The 15,606-nt window shown below is 43.0% G+C and overlaps 1 protein-coding gene across 12 annotated transcripts in view; it reads right to left on the bottom strand.

The window, feature by feature from the left end:
* Srrm1 (serine and arginine repetitive matrix 1) overlaps window positions 1–15,606 on the bottom strand; it is a 33,005-nt gene extending 17,399 nt beyond the window's left edge. For 3 of the 12 annotated variants that reach the window (XM_041651367.1, XM_041651371.1, XM_041651366.1), the window contains exons 1-9: window positions 15,470–15,605; window positions 9,621–9,710; window positions 9,266–9,388; window positions 7,075–7,245; window positions 6,498–6,613; window positions 5,021–5,224; window positions 3,453–3,641; window positions 3,115–3,234; window positions 36–310 (exon numbers count right to left, since the gene is read on the bottom strand). In XM_041651367.1, coding sequence (XP_041507301.1) covers window positions 36–310; window positions 3,115–3,234; window positions 3,453–3,641; window positions 5,021–5,224; window positions 6,498–6,613; window positions 7,075–7,245; window positions 9,266–9,388; window positions 9,621–9,710; window positions 15,470–15,490 — 1,309 coding nt within the window. In that variant the 5' untranslated portion in view covers window positions 15,491–15,605. Of the gene's footprint in view, window positions 1–35; window positions 311–3,114; window positions 3,235–3,452; window positions 3,642–5,020; window positions 5,225–6,497; window positions 6,614–7,074; window positions 7,246–8,850; window positions 8,981–9,265; window positions 9,391–9,620; window positions 9,711–15,044; window positions 15,238–15,469 lie in introns of those variants that run through there. The other 9 variants (XM_041651365.1, XM_041651369.1, XM_041651370.1 and 6 more) reach the window with 6 other exon arrangements.

Below are 15,606 nucleotides of genomic sequence, written 5' to 3'. Positions count from 1 at the left end.
GATGTCAAAAAGAACAAAATGCTTTGTGTTTTTACCTTTACCCGAAGTTCTTCCTGGAGACACAGAAACACGACTTTTTCTTGTGCGGTTTGACTGCTGGGGGGTTGGAGAATGGCGAGTTTTGGGTGGTGGAGTTGCTGGAGACGATGGCCTGTGCCTTCGCCTTGGAGGACTTGCTGAAGGAGATAGCCTACGAGTTTTTCGAGGGGGGCTAGATGTCCTCTTGGGAGGCTTCTTTGGCGGTGACCGGGAACGAGATGAAGAGGACGAAGAGCTACTTCCAGACAACGATGCGGAAGAACGCCTCCTTCTGCGGAAGAAAGCATTCACTTTACCCCTGCATCCCTATGGAGGATCACTTCACAGTATGTACAATGTACACAAAATACAGCTAACTTTATCCAACTTTTGAGTTTATGTAGCTAAGTACACAAATTACTTCAGAAAGATTGGAAACAAAACCATCACCTAGGACAGGAAACAGCTGTTTCTGAGAGTACATACACACACTCATCGTGGCTGTGTCTGAGCTGAGTGCTATATAATCCAGTAGCGAAGCAGCCTCTTCCTGAAGAGTGATGATTGAGCTGAGTTTGTACAGCTTTGGGGGTGAGAGCACTGCTCACTCAGTGATGTCAAGCAACTTTTAGGCTGCACTAAAAATATGTGCAAGATTTGAAATTCATTTAGCTACATAAACCTAGAAGTGGGGACCTCTTGAATTCTGCGGCAAAGTCTGTGGGTAAGTTCTGTTGCAATTACGTGTACCTGCAGAATTCACCTTTGGCAGAAGAATTCCTGAGAACCTGAAAAAAAGAAACCCTACCTTAAGTGTGAGATTATAAACTGGCTGAAAGGGAATCTTACACAATCTGCAAAACACTGTGACCGCTAAATAGTGCATACTAATGAGACAGGCTGTTTGAAAAACTCCAATGTAAGAAATTATAGTCTCCTTAGTGGTGTACTAAGGAGCACTGGCATTACTTCTCTCCAAAACAGAACGATCAATGTGAAGTGTGATGCCTGGAATTCCACCATATTACACGACTGTCCTAGCCACCAGCTGCAGCACCAATTATACACACTTAAAAAGCATTACCTTGGCCAAGCGATAGTGGCACTTTAATCCCAGCACTCGGGAGGCAGAGGCAGGCAGATCTCTGTGAGTTCGAGGCCAGCCTGGTCTACAAGAGTAGTTTGGACAGGCTCCAAAGCTACAGAGAAACCCTGTCTCGAAAAAAACAAAAACAACAAAAAGCAGTACCTTGACAACACTCCCCAAAGATGGTATTTGTTGTTATTAAAGTCTGAGTCTAAAAGTCCTACCTGTACAGACAGAATCTGGAGAAGCTTATTTGATGTTTCCCCATTTTCTAGCTGCTGTGGTTTTTGGTAAAATATTAATTCAACAGCGTTTCCAAGGCTAGAGGCGTACTACAGAGTTGGCGCACACACTCAGTCTGAGTGAGGTCCTGGTTCAACCAGCATCAACAAGGAAAAACAGAAACAAAGTTCTGTCCAAAGCAGACTTGAAAAGAAAGCCCAGTCAACAACAAATCGACATGACAGAAAATCCTGTCCCTGTGCACCAGGTCTCATTTTGTGTAAAGTTAGACACAATCTACTTCTATAATATATCTAAGATAAAAACATTTTATCTTATGCCTGTTTTAGAATGGTTAAACATATTAAACGTTTTAGCAATGTTTAAAAAGAGTTAATACTAATTGGCTGAACTAAATGACTGCCTAACTGCCACAAATGCAGCCATTGTAAGCTATTAGTAATGGCTCAATGTATCAAGTTTTCTTATTGGACTATCTTTGGACTACCAGCCCGCCAATAATGACCCGAGACTTACTAATTATGAAAGCACTGCCTTGGCTTAGGCCTTTCCCCAACTAGCTCTTATAACTTAATTAACCCGTATTTTCTTAAATCTACATTCTTCCATGAGGCTGTTATGGCTTCTTAGTGAGGCACATCTGACTTGCTGCTCGTCACCTAGGTTCCTCCTCCTCTATTGTTCTCTCTTCCCAAAAATCCTGCCTATCTTTCCTGCCTAGCTATTTGTCACTTATCTCTTCATTAAACCAATCAGAAGGCACATCAGGCAGAAACACATTTTTACAGTGTAAAGGAATGGAATTATAGGGAACTTTCCTCTGTCTGAGCTGCTATAAAAGGCTTTATTACAAAGCGTGGAAGAAATGGCTTAGCAGTTAAAGCTTTCTTTAGTGGCTCTCCAGAGGACAAAAGTTCAGTTCCCAGCACCTACAGGCTCACAACTGCCTGTAACTTCATTTAGCTCCAAGATTTGGAAACCTCTGCAGGTAGTCTCAATCTCAATCTCTCTCTCTCTCCTCTACACATATTCAAACTAAATCTTTTTATAAAAAAGAGGAACATTATAAAGGTACTTGTTGTGCAAGCCAGGTGACCCAAGCTTAATCCCCTAGAACCAAACAAAGGATAATGGAATCCAGTTGTGCACAGACCTCCAGGAACAAGTTACTGTGTGTGTGTATGCACAGACAAAGTAAGTTCTTAAAATGTAAGGTAAAATAGCAAATGAATTCTTTAAAAAACAGGTAAAATAATCTGATTCTTTATGCAACCAGTTGTCTTTCAGAAGTTGTAATAAGTTACAAGTAGATGGGAAGGAAGGATAGTTCAGGGGTGAAGAGCACCTGCTCCTCTTGCAAAGGAGATAGATGATCAGAACTACCTGTAACTCCGTTTCAGGGGGTCCAACACCCTCTTTTGTCCTCTGGGGGTACTGCACACAGGTGCACAAAATGCAGACAAAACACTTGTACACATAATATACACTTATACGTCTTAAGTCAGACAGAAAAGCAGTGTTTCTGTTTGGTGTTTGGTGTGTGTATGTACATGTACATGCACAGGACCTACAAACCAAGTCAGTGACTTGACTCTTTCCCACAGCTCCAGATCGCCACACTTGAAGGGCATCGTGTTGTTTAGAAGACATTCCCTACTATCATTTATAAGATCTGTCTTCCAGTGAACAAAAAGCAAAAAAGGATCCTGAAATTATGCCAAAGATCACCCTGAAGTGTCAGGCACCTGCCACTAAGAGAGTCTCACCGTCTCCCTGGAGACCTACTCCTCCTGTGCCTTGGTGGAGGAGGCATCCGTCTTGGTGGAGTTCTTCTTCGAGGGGATGGTCGCCTTCTTGGGCTTGGCCGCCTTCTAGGAGAGTATGATCTGCCAAAACAGAATTAGACCCCAAATAAACTAAGAACAAGGAATTTCGTGGCGTAATTTCCAGTGCCACAACTGCTTGTGTATATTCTGAAGGTGCACAGAAAAGTGGACGCAGATTGACCTTCACTCTGAACAGACTGTGACACTGTTTACTACTCCACCTTCAGCATCATCACTCACATCCCGAAATGTGTACTCATCCCAAGGCCACAACACACCTGGATCGGGATCGATGCCGTCGTCTTGGTCTAGTATGAGAAGGTGATCGAGAACGGGTCCGAGATCGTGACTTGGAACGTGATCGAGATCTTGGTCGGGTCTTTTCCTTTTCCTTTTTGGAATTTTTTTCTGGAGAAGGTTCTTTGGGCTCTGGTACAGGCTCAGGCTTGGGAGCTTTCAGGATGTCACTGTGAAAATAACATTGCTTTGTTTTTTTCCTCTACTCTTCTTAGAATCCTAAGCCAACATAACTACATATAGTGACCTGGCTCTCTTTTAAGGGTTTTCAAGGGCTAGCAAAATGGCTGCCTTTGATAAAGCATTTCTGGTGCAAGTCTGACAACCTCAGTTAAATTCCCTGGAAGCCCACGTTAAAATCAAGGAGCAGGCCAACTCCACAAAGCTGTGCTCAACAATGTGACCTGTTGCCCAGTGCAAATAAGTTAAAAAGCAATAAATTAACAGATATAATAACCTTATTCAAAAAAACTTTTCACTATCTGCAAAGACCCCGGCTTCAAATGACAGGTACACATCAGAATTCATTGAGCAACTAAGAATTTATACCCCTGCTTCACATGTGGGCAAGGACTGTGCCACTGTCCAACTGCTGGAGTCCACAAAGCCTGACCCCCGGGAGCCTTTGGAACCATGAGGGGACAGAAGCTAATGGACAAAGTCCAGTCAGGACAGCATCCCCTTACCTACTCAACCATCGTGTGTGCAATGTGTGGACAGTACCTGTCACAGGTCGACAGCTGCGGGGGCTGCAGTGTCATGTCCTGCATGCCACGGTCAAGCTTAAGGCAGCCAGAAAGCACAAGACGTTCCCATTAGAGAGGGAGGGTGTGGCTTTTATTTGGTATAATTTGTACTTCAGTTAGCAGAGGTCGGGGTAAAAACTGAGAATGTAGGTCAATGACAACACATGTGCAAAGCTCTGGGTTGTATCCCCCATTACAAAAAGAAAACAAAAACCAACAGGAACTTGTCCACAGCATATTGTGGCAAGAGGGTAGGAAGATCACATTACAACACATAAAAATTTTGTGGCTGGGTGGCAGAGGCAGGCGGATCTCTGTGAGTTCGAAACCAGCCTGGTCTATAAGAGCTAGTTCCAGGACAGGCTCCAACGCTACAGAGAAACCCTGCCTCGAAAAACAAAAAAACAAAAAAATACATTAAAAATTTTTAAGGAATATAACAGACAGGGCCAGAGAGATGGTTCAGCAGTTAAGAGCACTGACTGTTCTTCCAAAGGACCTGGGATCAATTCCCAGAACCCATATGGCAACTCATAGCTGTCTGTGACTCCAGTTTCAGGGGACCTGACACCCATGGCAAAACACTAAACCACATTAAAACAAAACAACAAAACAATTCAATTGGTTAGGTTACCTCTAAAGCATTTTCTTCCTTATATATAAAATTTCAACTTTGTAATTAAAAAATAAAAACCTTAGAAAATATCTAAAAGGAAAACAATCATTTTGAATTAGCAATATCTATTTGCAGGCGGTGTGAACAGCCTACAGCGTGATTACGTAACACAATGTCAGGAACATGCCTTGTAGATGTGGCCTCCTGTACTGAAGAGTCTTTCGTTCTCACTGATGGTTCTGGGAGCTCTGGAGATTTCTCCTTCTTTTCTGGGGCAGGGGAAGGGCTCCGGCTCTTGGTTCTGTGACGGGGAGATCGAGAGTGACTGCGCTTTCTCTCTCTCCTGACAGGGGAAGATCGTCTTCTAGGGGAAGGAGATCTGGATTTGCGTCTAGGATGAAAGCAAGTTTTTCAGATTTTTGAATAATGTGGTGTGGCGCAGACAAGGGAAAAATCGAGGATTAATCTTTAAGTTACCCACTGTCGTCTGTATCTGAGAAGTTTCACATGAAACAAGATTTCCATTTCATCTACTTGAGAGGGAAAAGGCCAGAGAGAACTAGAAGGACAAGCAGACAGAGGTAACAGCCTCGAGTACCAGTTAGAGGAGGAGGCACTGGACTTGGGTAGGTATTAGTTCTCAACTATTCCATGTGATCTTTCAAAGACCAACGCCTCAGATGAAGATGTTTAAAGCCACCATTTCCTTTGCAAACATCAACCCTACCAAAAAACAGAGTTGAGGTTCAGGTAGCTCCTATCAGAGCCGATCAGGCAGAGCCTCAAGATGCGGAAAATGGCTGGTGAAATGCAAGCACAGAAAAAGAGAAATGCCAAATTCACAAAAAGATGCTTTTTTTAATGGGGGGGGGGGGGCTTCTTCCTTTGTAACTGTAGTGTGCCTAATTGAAAAGTGTTATCATCCCTAACAGCAGACGTGGTCCACCACTGGCCACACTCAGCTTTAGAAGCATCCACTGCTTCTATAGTAGGTTTTAGAATTCAGCACAAACTAAAGAAAAAAAAAAATCACCTCCTTTTTTCTTTACAAATTCCCACAGATTAAAATAAAAATCCTAAAAATGAAAAGCCTAATGGAATTCTCACCTTTCACCACAAATATAGTAGAAGCTGAATAGTGGGTTTAAAAATGTGAACCTAACAATTGTCTCATTGGAAGAAAGAAGAAAACAAATAAATGGTCTGAGGTTTGGGTTCAGTACAACCATCTGAGAAAAGCAGAACAAGGAATTAGATAAGTATATGAATGGCTAATGAGCAGATTTTTAATAAAAGAGAAATGGAAAGAGTCAAAATGTAGTAACAACAAAAAACCCCAAATGCTGTACTTAAGCAAAGCAATATGAAATTTAAATTTCTACTTAAGTAATTCACCTAAATTAGAGGTGATCATTTCAGTCAAATGACCTGTCTCAAACAGAGAGTATCATAGTGCTATCTAGGCTAGCCTAGAAGCCACACACCCCACCTCTACTACCTCAACCTCCTGCGTAGCTTTATAAAAACATGTGCTAAAATGCCTAGCAACATAACAGACTGCGTTAGTCCAGAGGCGAACAACAGCTCCTCCAATAACGTTCTCCAAGTCCTCTAGCTGAGGAACTCCTGCCAGTGTTCCTTAACATGCACCTGTTATGTCATACCTTCTTGGGCTTCGAGACCGCTCCCTTTTTTCTCTGCTACTTTCTTTTTCTTCCTTATCCCTCTTATCTTTATCTTCATCTTGTTTTTTCAGAGAAGCCAATTTTTCTTGTTCGATCTACGAGTACACAGGTGAAAGATGAGAACACGCAATCCAAACACTATGCTGATATACGCTAGGGCTGTACCGCCCCAGCAGTCTTGGGTTTTCAGATGTGCTCATGTGTTCCCAACTTTACTCTTACAACATTTTTCACCTATCCGACTCTTGTGACTTTACAATCACCGTCTATGTGAGATTGCACATACTTTCTTAAGTTAAAATTTCTTTTAAAGTTAAATGCACTTGCATTTTAATAATCAAAAAAATAAAGCATCTACCCAAATACCGGCCTCCTGGAAAATGGCACTCTAATTTTCAAAGGAGTGGCAAACCACAACACACTGTACAAATATATCACAGCAAACCATAGCCAGATCACAGAAGCTAAAATAGGCCAAAGGCAACAAACAGAAATTCTTAAGGCAAACCGTAATTCTGCACACCACTTCTCTCATCAATATGAAAAGGACTATTACTTGTCTCTGTTTTATTTCTTCCTTCTTTAACTCTAGGAAAGCAGAGGGGATCCCAGCGATGTTCTCTTGTGCACTCAACAGCAGGGGCCACAGTTCTCCCATGAATTCTCGAGCATTTTTCCCATTCAAAAATCCAGTCAGGTTGATTTGCATCATTTTGGAATCTGGATTCTGCAAAAAGACATGACAGGAAGAAAAACAGTTTACTTCGAAACCAACCAACCTAAAACTCATTTAAATTAGTATTTAAGTCTATCATAAGGGGCTTAGGTACATATATGCTCTGCTATTTTAAGTTTTCCCTAGTTGCTTCTTGGTAATGTACTCTCTAGATTATCAGTCTCCCTCCCTGAACCAAAAGCATCAGAGCAGCCTTTGTGGATCCCTAAGTATTTAGACTGTATGGCTGTTAGTGGGCCTTATATATTTATCAACTTTAAAAACAATCATGGAACATCTATAAATTCTTGCATTTACTAACAAGTGTTCACTTGGCTGGAAAACTTCCCCCAACAAGAAATTGAAAACGTACATAACACTTCTCTTTACATTACAGGTAACTTTCTCTAAAGGATCTACATCTAGTGCTCAGTTATAAGAACAAGTTATGCATGCACTCTGTAATTTCTCAAGACTAAGCTAGAAGCCTGACTACTGCACATGAGAACCTATTACTAACAATGCCACAGATGCTCAACTGTCCACAAAACTAAGAGTCAAGATTTCTAAAAAGTAATTGGGTTTTTAAACACTAGATCTGTTGGTCAAGCAACAAGGTCCATATAACAAGCACAGCTCAATAGCACAAAGCAAGTACAGATTCCAGGTGTCTTCAGTTTCTTCTTGGAACCTTGGGGGTTTGGAATCGCCAAGTCCCCTGTAGAGAAAGATGTTCCCTTGGCTTGCTTCCGACTCCCTACTGCAACTCAACCACCTTGAGTTTAATGTTATATCATTTATCTAAATTGCAAAAGACGAACAAGCAATAATGAGTACACAACCACAAAAAAAGAAAAGATTGTTTAAAAAGTTCTAAACTTTAATCTCATGCTCACTACAAGGGGAATACTACCAGATATTTAGGTTTTAAAAGTACACTAAAATTCAAATCAGTAAAGCATTTCTCCAATAAAATCTACCACTAAACATCATTTAAAAAACATTTTCCCATGTTTCTGGTCTCAAAGTAAAATAAATATACTTTAAATATAAAGTCCATTCTTAAAATTAAGTCTTTAAAAACATTCAAAGCAAAATAATGACCATATTCCTTCTAAAAAATGAAATACCTTATCAGCTGGAATGATAACTGTTCTTTGGGAAAGGAGTAATGTAAAAGTAAATGCACATTGGTATATTCACCAAAAGGTTCTATGGTACATCTTTCCTGTCCTTTGGGATGCCATGGCAAAATAGTAAACTATGTAACAAATGTTTTTAAACACCAGTTGTATTATCTTCTATTATTTCATATTGGATGACAGGAACAATTATGTTAACTGGCTTTCACAGGACTGTCAATTCATCTGCCTGAAGTTTAACTAGAATGTAAACAAAATCCTGTGCCTAAATTCTAACTGGTAACCAGCTGACTTGCAACTACAGCTAAAGACTTTAGCTCTTTTAAAAACAACATCCAATCAAATCAGAATTGCCCCTCATGCTTCAAATAAATGTCCATCTCAAAAGCTACGTTAAAGAGCAGTATACAGCTTTACCAATTGCTCTTGTGTTTTTGTTGTTGTTGTTGATGTTCGGCCACTTTACACAACTCACCTCCAAACACACACTGCGTCATCAAGGGAGTTGGGTCAGAGCGACATTGGGACACTCACTCTGCTGTGACCTAATAAGGTGATGGTGCTATACTTCAGACGCAAGGAATAACTTCCATTTTGGTTCAGGCCTTTTAAATCATAAATCACATTATCATTAGAAAATTGCTGTCAAAGTAACTTAACATGTAACAGCAAAATTACAAACAGTAAGTTTGATTTTCACCTGTGTAGCTTTCAAAACTATGCACCTTCACTAAACTTCCAGCCTTAACAGTTGTTTACAAAGTGAATTCTTTCCACAACAAACATTGTAAAATAGCCCTTCTATATTTGTATTCCATAGAAACTGAGTTTCGATAGATTCACAAATTATGCCACATATTCAGAAATAAGAGCCATCTGTGTATTAGTACCTTCACTTCCAGCTGGTTGAATATAAACTCAATCACAACATCATCTTCAAATCCAAGGATTTCAGTTACTCTTTTTGTTATCCAAGGCTTTATAACCTCCAAATTTACTTTGCTCATGTCCACCTGATGAAACATGCAAACTGTTAAGTACAAGTTCACTGCTGAAAGAACCTGAGTTATACTTTATCTAAATACTTTTTTAGCTTATGCACATTTAAAAAACTAAGTACCATGATCATTCTTTGGTTGCACTGTACAACCACCAACTTTTATTTATTTTTACACAAGTCACAATTCATCTCTGAAACCCTCAAATTCAGCAATTGCAAAAAGGCAACAGTCCCACCCAGAATACCTTTTTTTCTAGGCATTCTGCAAATTTCAGTTGCTTGAGGAGTTTCTTCTGCTTGTTGCTGAACCGATTATCCTGTTCTGCACTTGTTCCCTGAAGGAAGCAAACACATGTCCAAGGAATACAAGATTAAATTTTCCTTTTCTTTTTCAGTTAAAAAATAGTGCCCACATGTGGAGGTCAAAGGACAAATCTGGAGAGGAGGGTCTCTCCTTCCAACACGTGGATCCCAGAAATGGAATTCAGTTCATCAGGCTTGGCAACAGACACTTTTACCCACTGAACCATCCTGACAGCCTTCTTTACGAAAAATAAAATAGTTCGAGGTCAGCCTGGTCTACAGAGAGTTCTAGGGCAGTAAGGGCGGTTACATAGAGAAACCCTGCCTTACCCCCCCCCACACACACCAAAAAATAAAATACATAAATCTTAGTTTTTTTTGTTAGCCCAGGCCAGCCCTTAAACTAACAGCAATTCTCCTGTCTCAGTTTCCCAACTGGTAGCTTGAATCACCACACTAGTGATTTCAAAGTTTAACAAAACAAAAATACAAACCCCCAAAACTTAAGTAAAGTTTTCCACTTATTTAGTTACGTCTGTACACCCTTCCCAGCTCCCACATACAAGGATCTCACAATGCGGCAGTGGCTGTCTTGGAACTCACTATATAGACCAGGATGGCCTCCAACTCAAGAGATCCACCACTAGCTTGGGATTGAAGGCACGTGCCAGTTCTGTGTCCTAATAATTCCTTCACTTTTTTAGGGCATACGCCTAGTTCCCACTGTGCTTACACCGTTCTTGTAAGAACTTTGCTCATTTTATCACATTACAATGCTCTTTGGGGATTTGTGACTTTGTTTTCGTGACAGGGTTTCTCTGTAGTTTGGAGCCTGTTCTGGAACTCACTCTGTAGACCAGGCTGGCCTCGAACTCATCACAGAGTGGAACTTCAGAGATTAGGTTGTGTGTTCTGAGGACATATGGTGGACTGTTAGCAGAGCTGACACACCACACTACAGTTTTTTACCTTCTCCAACAAAACTTTCTGTATCTGAACTCAGGCTGGCCTGCAACTCAGAGACCCTCCCGCCTCTGCCTCCCGAGAGCTGGGATTAAAGGCGTGCGCCACTGTCATTTCTAGGATTGTTTTTTTTAATGTTTGCCTATGTCTTGCCTACATTATGTCTGAACCATCTAACCAGACCCCAAAGTAAAATTCTTTTTTTTTTTAATTTTCGAGACAGGGTTTCTCCGTAGCTTTTGGTTCCTGTTCTGGAACTAGCTCTTGTAGACCAGGCTGGCCTTGAACTCACAGATCCGCCCGCCTCTGCGGTGGCCAGAGTAAAATTCTTTTTTTTTTTTTATTTTTTATTTTTTTGGTTTTTCGAGACAGGGTTTCTCTGTGGTTTTGGAGCCTGTCCTGGACTAGCTCTTGTAGACCAGGCTGGTCTCGAACTCACAAAGATCCACCTGCCTCTGCCTCCGGCTGCAGAGTAAAATTCTTTAGTAGCAAATAAAGGTCATGACTTTTACATTAACAATAACTGAGTGAGTAGAAACACCTTAACTAACTTTAAGATAGAAGCCGGGCCGGGCGGTGGTGGCGCACGCCTTTAATCCCAGCACTCGGGAGGCAGAGGCAGGCGGATCTCTGTGAGTTCGTGAGTTCGAGACCAGCCTGGTCTACAAGAGCTAGTTCCAGGACAGGCTCCAAAACCAAAGAGAAACCCTGTCTCGAAAAAAAAAAAAACCAAAAAAAAAAAAAAAAAAAAGATAGAAGCCGGGCGGTGGTGGCGCACGCCTTTAATCCCAGCACTCAGGAGGCAGAGGCAGGTGGATTTCTGGGAGTTCGAGGCCAGCCTGGTCTACAAGAGCTAGTTCCAGGACAGGCACCAAAGCTACAGAGAAACCCCCCCCCCAAAAAAGCACCCATATTTCAATATTATCAATGTACATCCTTAACAGCAATATTCAGAGTAAGACTCCTGTCCACATCCATGTTGAGCTTGACATGTATGTTTCTGCAGATCTGTTTAAATGAGGACACTGAAATAGTTCAAGTTTCATCCTCCCCTCCCCAAAACAGGAACTCTGCCTGCAAGATCACAGCACGGAGGCACAAGAGCACCCTAAGACCACACTGTTTTAGCCTGTCACAGCTTTAAGAATGTGAACAGACAGGCAGGAAGACTGTAGCAAGTTTGAGGCTAGCCTAGCAAACACACCAAGTTCCAGTGAACACAGCAAAACACTATCAAAAGAAAACAATTGAAGAATGGGGATATATACCACAGTGGCAGTGCTTACCTAGCATGAAGTCCGGGATTTAATCCTAACACTACACAAACCAGGTAAGGTGGTACCTGTTATCCTAGGACTAAGGATTTGGAAGGTCAGTCATTCAAGGTCATCTTTAGCTCCACAGTTTGAGAAAGATACAGGAAACCCAGTAAATGTGTTTGATGGAGGTACATGCCAAGGCCAAAAATGTGGGGCACAGTGGCGCACACCTATTATCCAAGCACTTAGGAGTTTAAGGAAGACCAGAAATTATTCTCAACTACTGAGTTCAGGCCACTCAATCTCTCAGAGAGCAGAGAAAGAATGGGGTGGGGGTGAGGACAGAAGGAGAATGAAAAAGAATACGAATTAATGAAACTGAAGCAAGGCGAGGTAGCATACTTCTGAAATCCTAAAACTTGAACCAAGAGCAGAGGATTGGGGTTCAAGCCAATCTTGTTACATAGCAAATCTGAGGGCAGCCTGGACTACAATGAGAACCTGTCTGGAGAAAAACACACACCATTTTGAATTCATAAAACTAACCCAGCAAAGAACTCATTAGAGCGGCAAGGCACCAACAGTTTACTGTTTATTCCACCCTTCCTCCAGGCTCAATTAAATAAGAAAGTCACTGGTTCTCTGATTTGAAATCTAAGGACTGGCTGACTACATCACTTGGAAAGTGATCAAGAAAACTTTTGTTTGGGCTGAGAATATAGCAGAGTGGCAAGAGCATTTAGCTAGCATATAGAATGTCCTAGGCACAGTCCCTAGTACTGTAACCAAGTTTTTGGCTGTGTATGGTGTCCCATGCCAGCACTCGGGGCAGAGGAAGGAGGGTATCTATGAGTTGCAGGCCAGCCTGGTCTACACAGTGAGTTCAGAACCAAAAAGTTTTGTTTGAGAAGGCAAAAAACCTATAGTAGTATGTCAGCTCCGCTCTACTCTACCTTATGTCTTGAGAACACACAACCTAATTAATCTCTGATGTGGTTTCAAGTGCAAAATTAGGGGCAAGGAATCAAAAACTAAAGCTGAAGCCTGGGGTGATAAGGTATGCTGATTTTCCTCACTGATCAGTACATGGCAAATGTGTGCTAAAATGCCATACTATATCCCCACTTGTGTGTAACTATTAGATGCCAGATAAAGATCAAACCGAAGTCGGGCGGTGGAAGCACACTCCTTTGATCCCAAGACTCAGGTGGCAGAGGCAGGTGGATGTCTGTGAGTTTAAGGTCAGCCTGGTCTACAGACCAAGTTCCAGGACAGCCAGAACTACACAGAGAAAGCCTGTCCCCCAAACAAACCCCTATTAAAGTCACCTGGAAAGTGAGCCAGAAAGGCTGTAGCTGAATGGCACAACACTAGGCTAAGACATATAAGCCTTGAGCATGGTCCCTAGCACTACAAAAACAAAAAGGTTTTAAAAAAAGTTTTGGGCTGAGTGGTGGCCTACACCTTTAATCCCAAAGTTGCCTGGGGAAGCAGGTGATCTATAAGAGTTCAAAGCCAGCCTGGACTGCCTATCAAGATCCTGTCAACTGCCTCCTTAAAAACACAAACAGAAATTTACCTTGCACGGCTGTTGTATGTATGGGAAATGATTTACATCAAGTACCTGACACAAGAGCAGTTGTTCAGGAAACGCCAGGCACCATTTCTACCTTAAATCAGATCTCAGTTGGCAGTGAGCTACATAACTGTTCTAAAATCTTAACGCCCCCATTTGGCCAGCTGTGAGGCAAACATCTAAAATTCTAGCACTTGGAATGTCAAGGTAGGACTCTGGGTTCAAGGCTAGTCTGGGTTAAAGAGAGAAAAAGGTTTCAAAACTGCCTCTCCCCCAACAACCCAATGACAAAAACACACTTCATTTAAGGAAATGTAATGAGTATATTTTTAAAAACTGGACTCTTTTCCAGATTCTGTTCATTGTAAGGGAAAACTTTGTCTAAAATTGACTTTTCATATCACTTTGCATTCTTTATTCAATCTCCTTCCCACTAGAAATAACTGACAAGGCTGGGCAGTGGTGGGGCACTACTTTAATCCCAACACCCGGGAGACAGAGACTGGCAGATCTGAGTTCAAGTCCAGTCTGTCCTAGCCTAGAGTTCCAGGACAGCCACAGAGAAATCTTGTCTCGAAAAACCAAACGGGGAAGAGAGGAAGAGAACTAACAGACAAACGAAATAAGCCTTCAATTGCTTTTCAATTAAGTGTAACTTCTGTGACCTAAGAAATAATAAGTGTTCTCTGTAATACAAACCCATTCGAAATTATTACCCTCCAAGTACGTAACTCTTTTAGTGTTTGTATGATCTAATAAAAAACTGGCTAAGCGCTTTAGGTTAAATGCTTGGCATAATATTGTGAATGCCTAGTTTGCGGTACCAAAAGACTTAGTGCTGGAGAGGGAACCCAGGGTCTCATTCGGGTTAGGCAAGCTTTCATGAACTACATACCCAGTCCGCAACAGATATTCTTATTAGCACCCCTCCCTCTAATTTTTTTTTTAAGGTAAGCAAATTGCAAATTACAAGCTCGATCCAGGGAATGCAAAATTAAGCCGAATCACAGTTAGCTGGGATTTAAACGTTTGGTTCTACTCTGCATTAAAAGAACTAGCAAACCCTAAAGGAAGGGATCGTTGCTACTCAACTTTTAATCCTACAAGTGTCCGTTGCCATCCATCTGGATCTCGACCTGTAGCTAATTTCCTTCAAGAGTGGACGGCTCCCACCAAATAAACTGCCTTAACGGGGGATCTGTGGGCCAACTCCAACAAAGTAACGTCCCCTGCTTGAATCTAGGCTAGAACCACCAGACTCCAAACACTGTCCGCTGGGCTGGGAAAGGGTGCGGGCGAAGAGCGGGAAGCGGAATGGATTCACGCCGTCATCTGCCTCCACCCTCACGCACGTATTTGGCCCTAAAAAGCCTCCGATTCAAACGTTCCAACTACAAATTATCTAAGTTCCCCCTCCCGAGGAGCTATCAAATTGGGCGGGAGCGCTCACGAACTCTGACCCTGCGCCTCCGCAGAGGCTTAAGACCCGGAGGGTGGACGCTAAACGTGGGGACACACAGCCGCTAAAAAAAAGCGCCTCTCTCTTCCAAAGCTCTCTCGGGACGTACCCCCAAACCGTACTACCGGTACCCCGCTGCCGCCTCAGGCTTCCCACCGGCCTCCCCTTAGGGACTTCCTCCTCGGGGCTCTGCTAGGCCCCAAAGCCCCGGCAGCCGGCGCGGCGCCCGGCCTGCAGGCCCCGCTAGGCGGCCGGTGAGGTTCTGCTCTGGTCCCTTCCCGCCGCCATTTTCCGGCCACCGTCGCCGCCGCGTAGGGGGGACGATCCCGGAGGAGGAGACTGCGCAGGGGCGCACCGGTCTCGGCCGCAGCGCCGAGGGCACAGTACGCCGGCCCCAAGCCCCTCGGGGTCTCTAAAACCCCCCTCCACGGGCCCCCGTGTCCCGAGTTTGAGCCCCCTGTCGGGTCTTCCATTCAAGCCTCTCGCCTCCTCCCTCTCCCCCACCCCCGTCCAGATCCCCGCGCTTCTACTTACGCGGAAGAATCCCGCGTCCATCTTGCTCCCTCGCTCAGAGATCGCTCCCTATCCCAGCGTGCACCGCGCCGCCGCGACGGAGGGCGGGACCGGCCGAGGGGAGCCCAGCGCCGGGATGCTGCGCGCGCCTCTACGCG

Source organism: Microtus oregoni, unplaced genomic scaffold, assembly GCF_018167655.1.
Source record: "Microtus oregoni isolate MIOR12 unplaced genomic scaffold, Mior012 000005F_ref0000423, whole genome shotgun sequence".
Classification (NCBI taxonomy): domain Eukaryota; kingdom Metazoa; phylum Chordata; class Mammalia; order Rodentia; family Cricetidae; genus Microtus; species Microtus oregoni.
The sequence above is the reverse complement of the archived record's forward strand: the minus strand, read 5'-3'. Positions and strand labels throughout refer to the sequence as shown.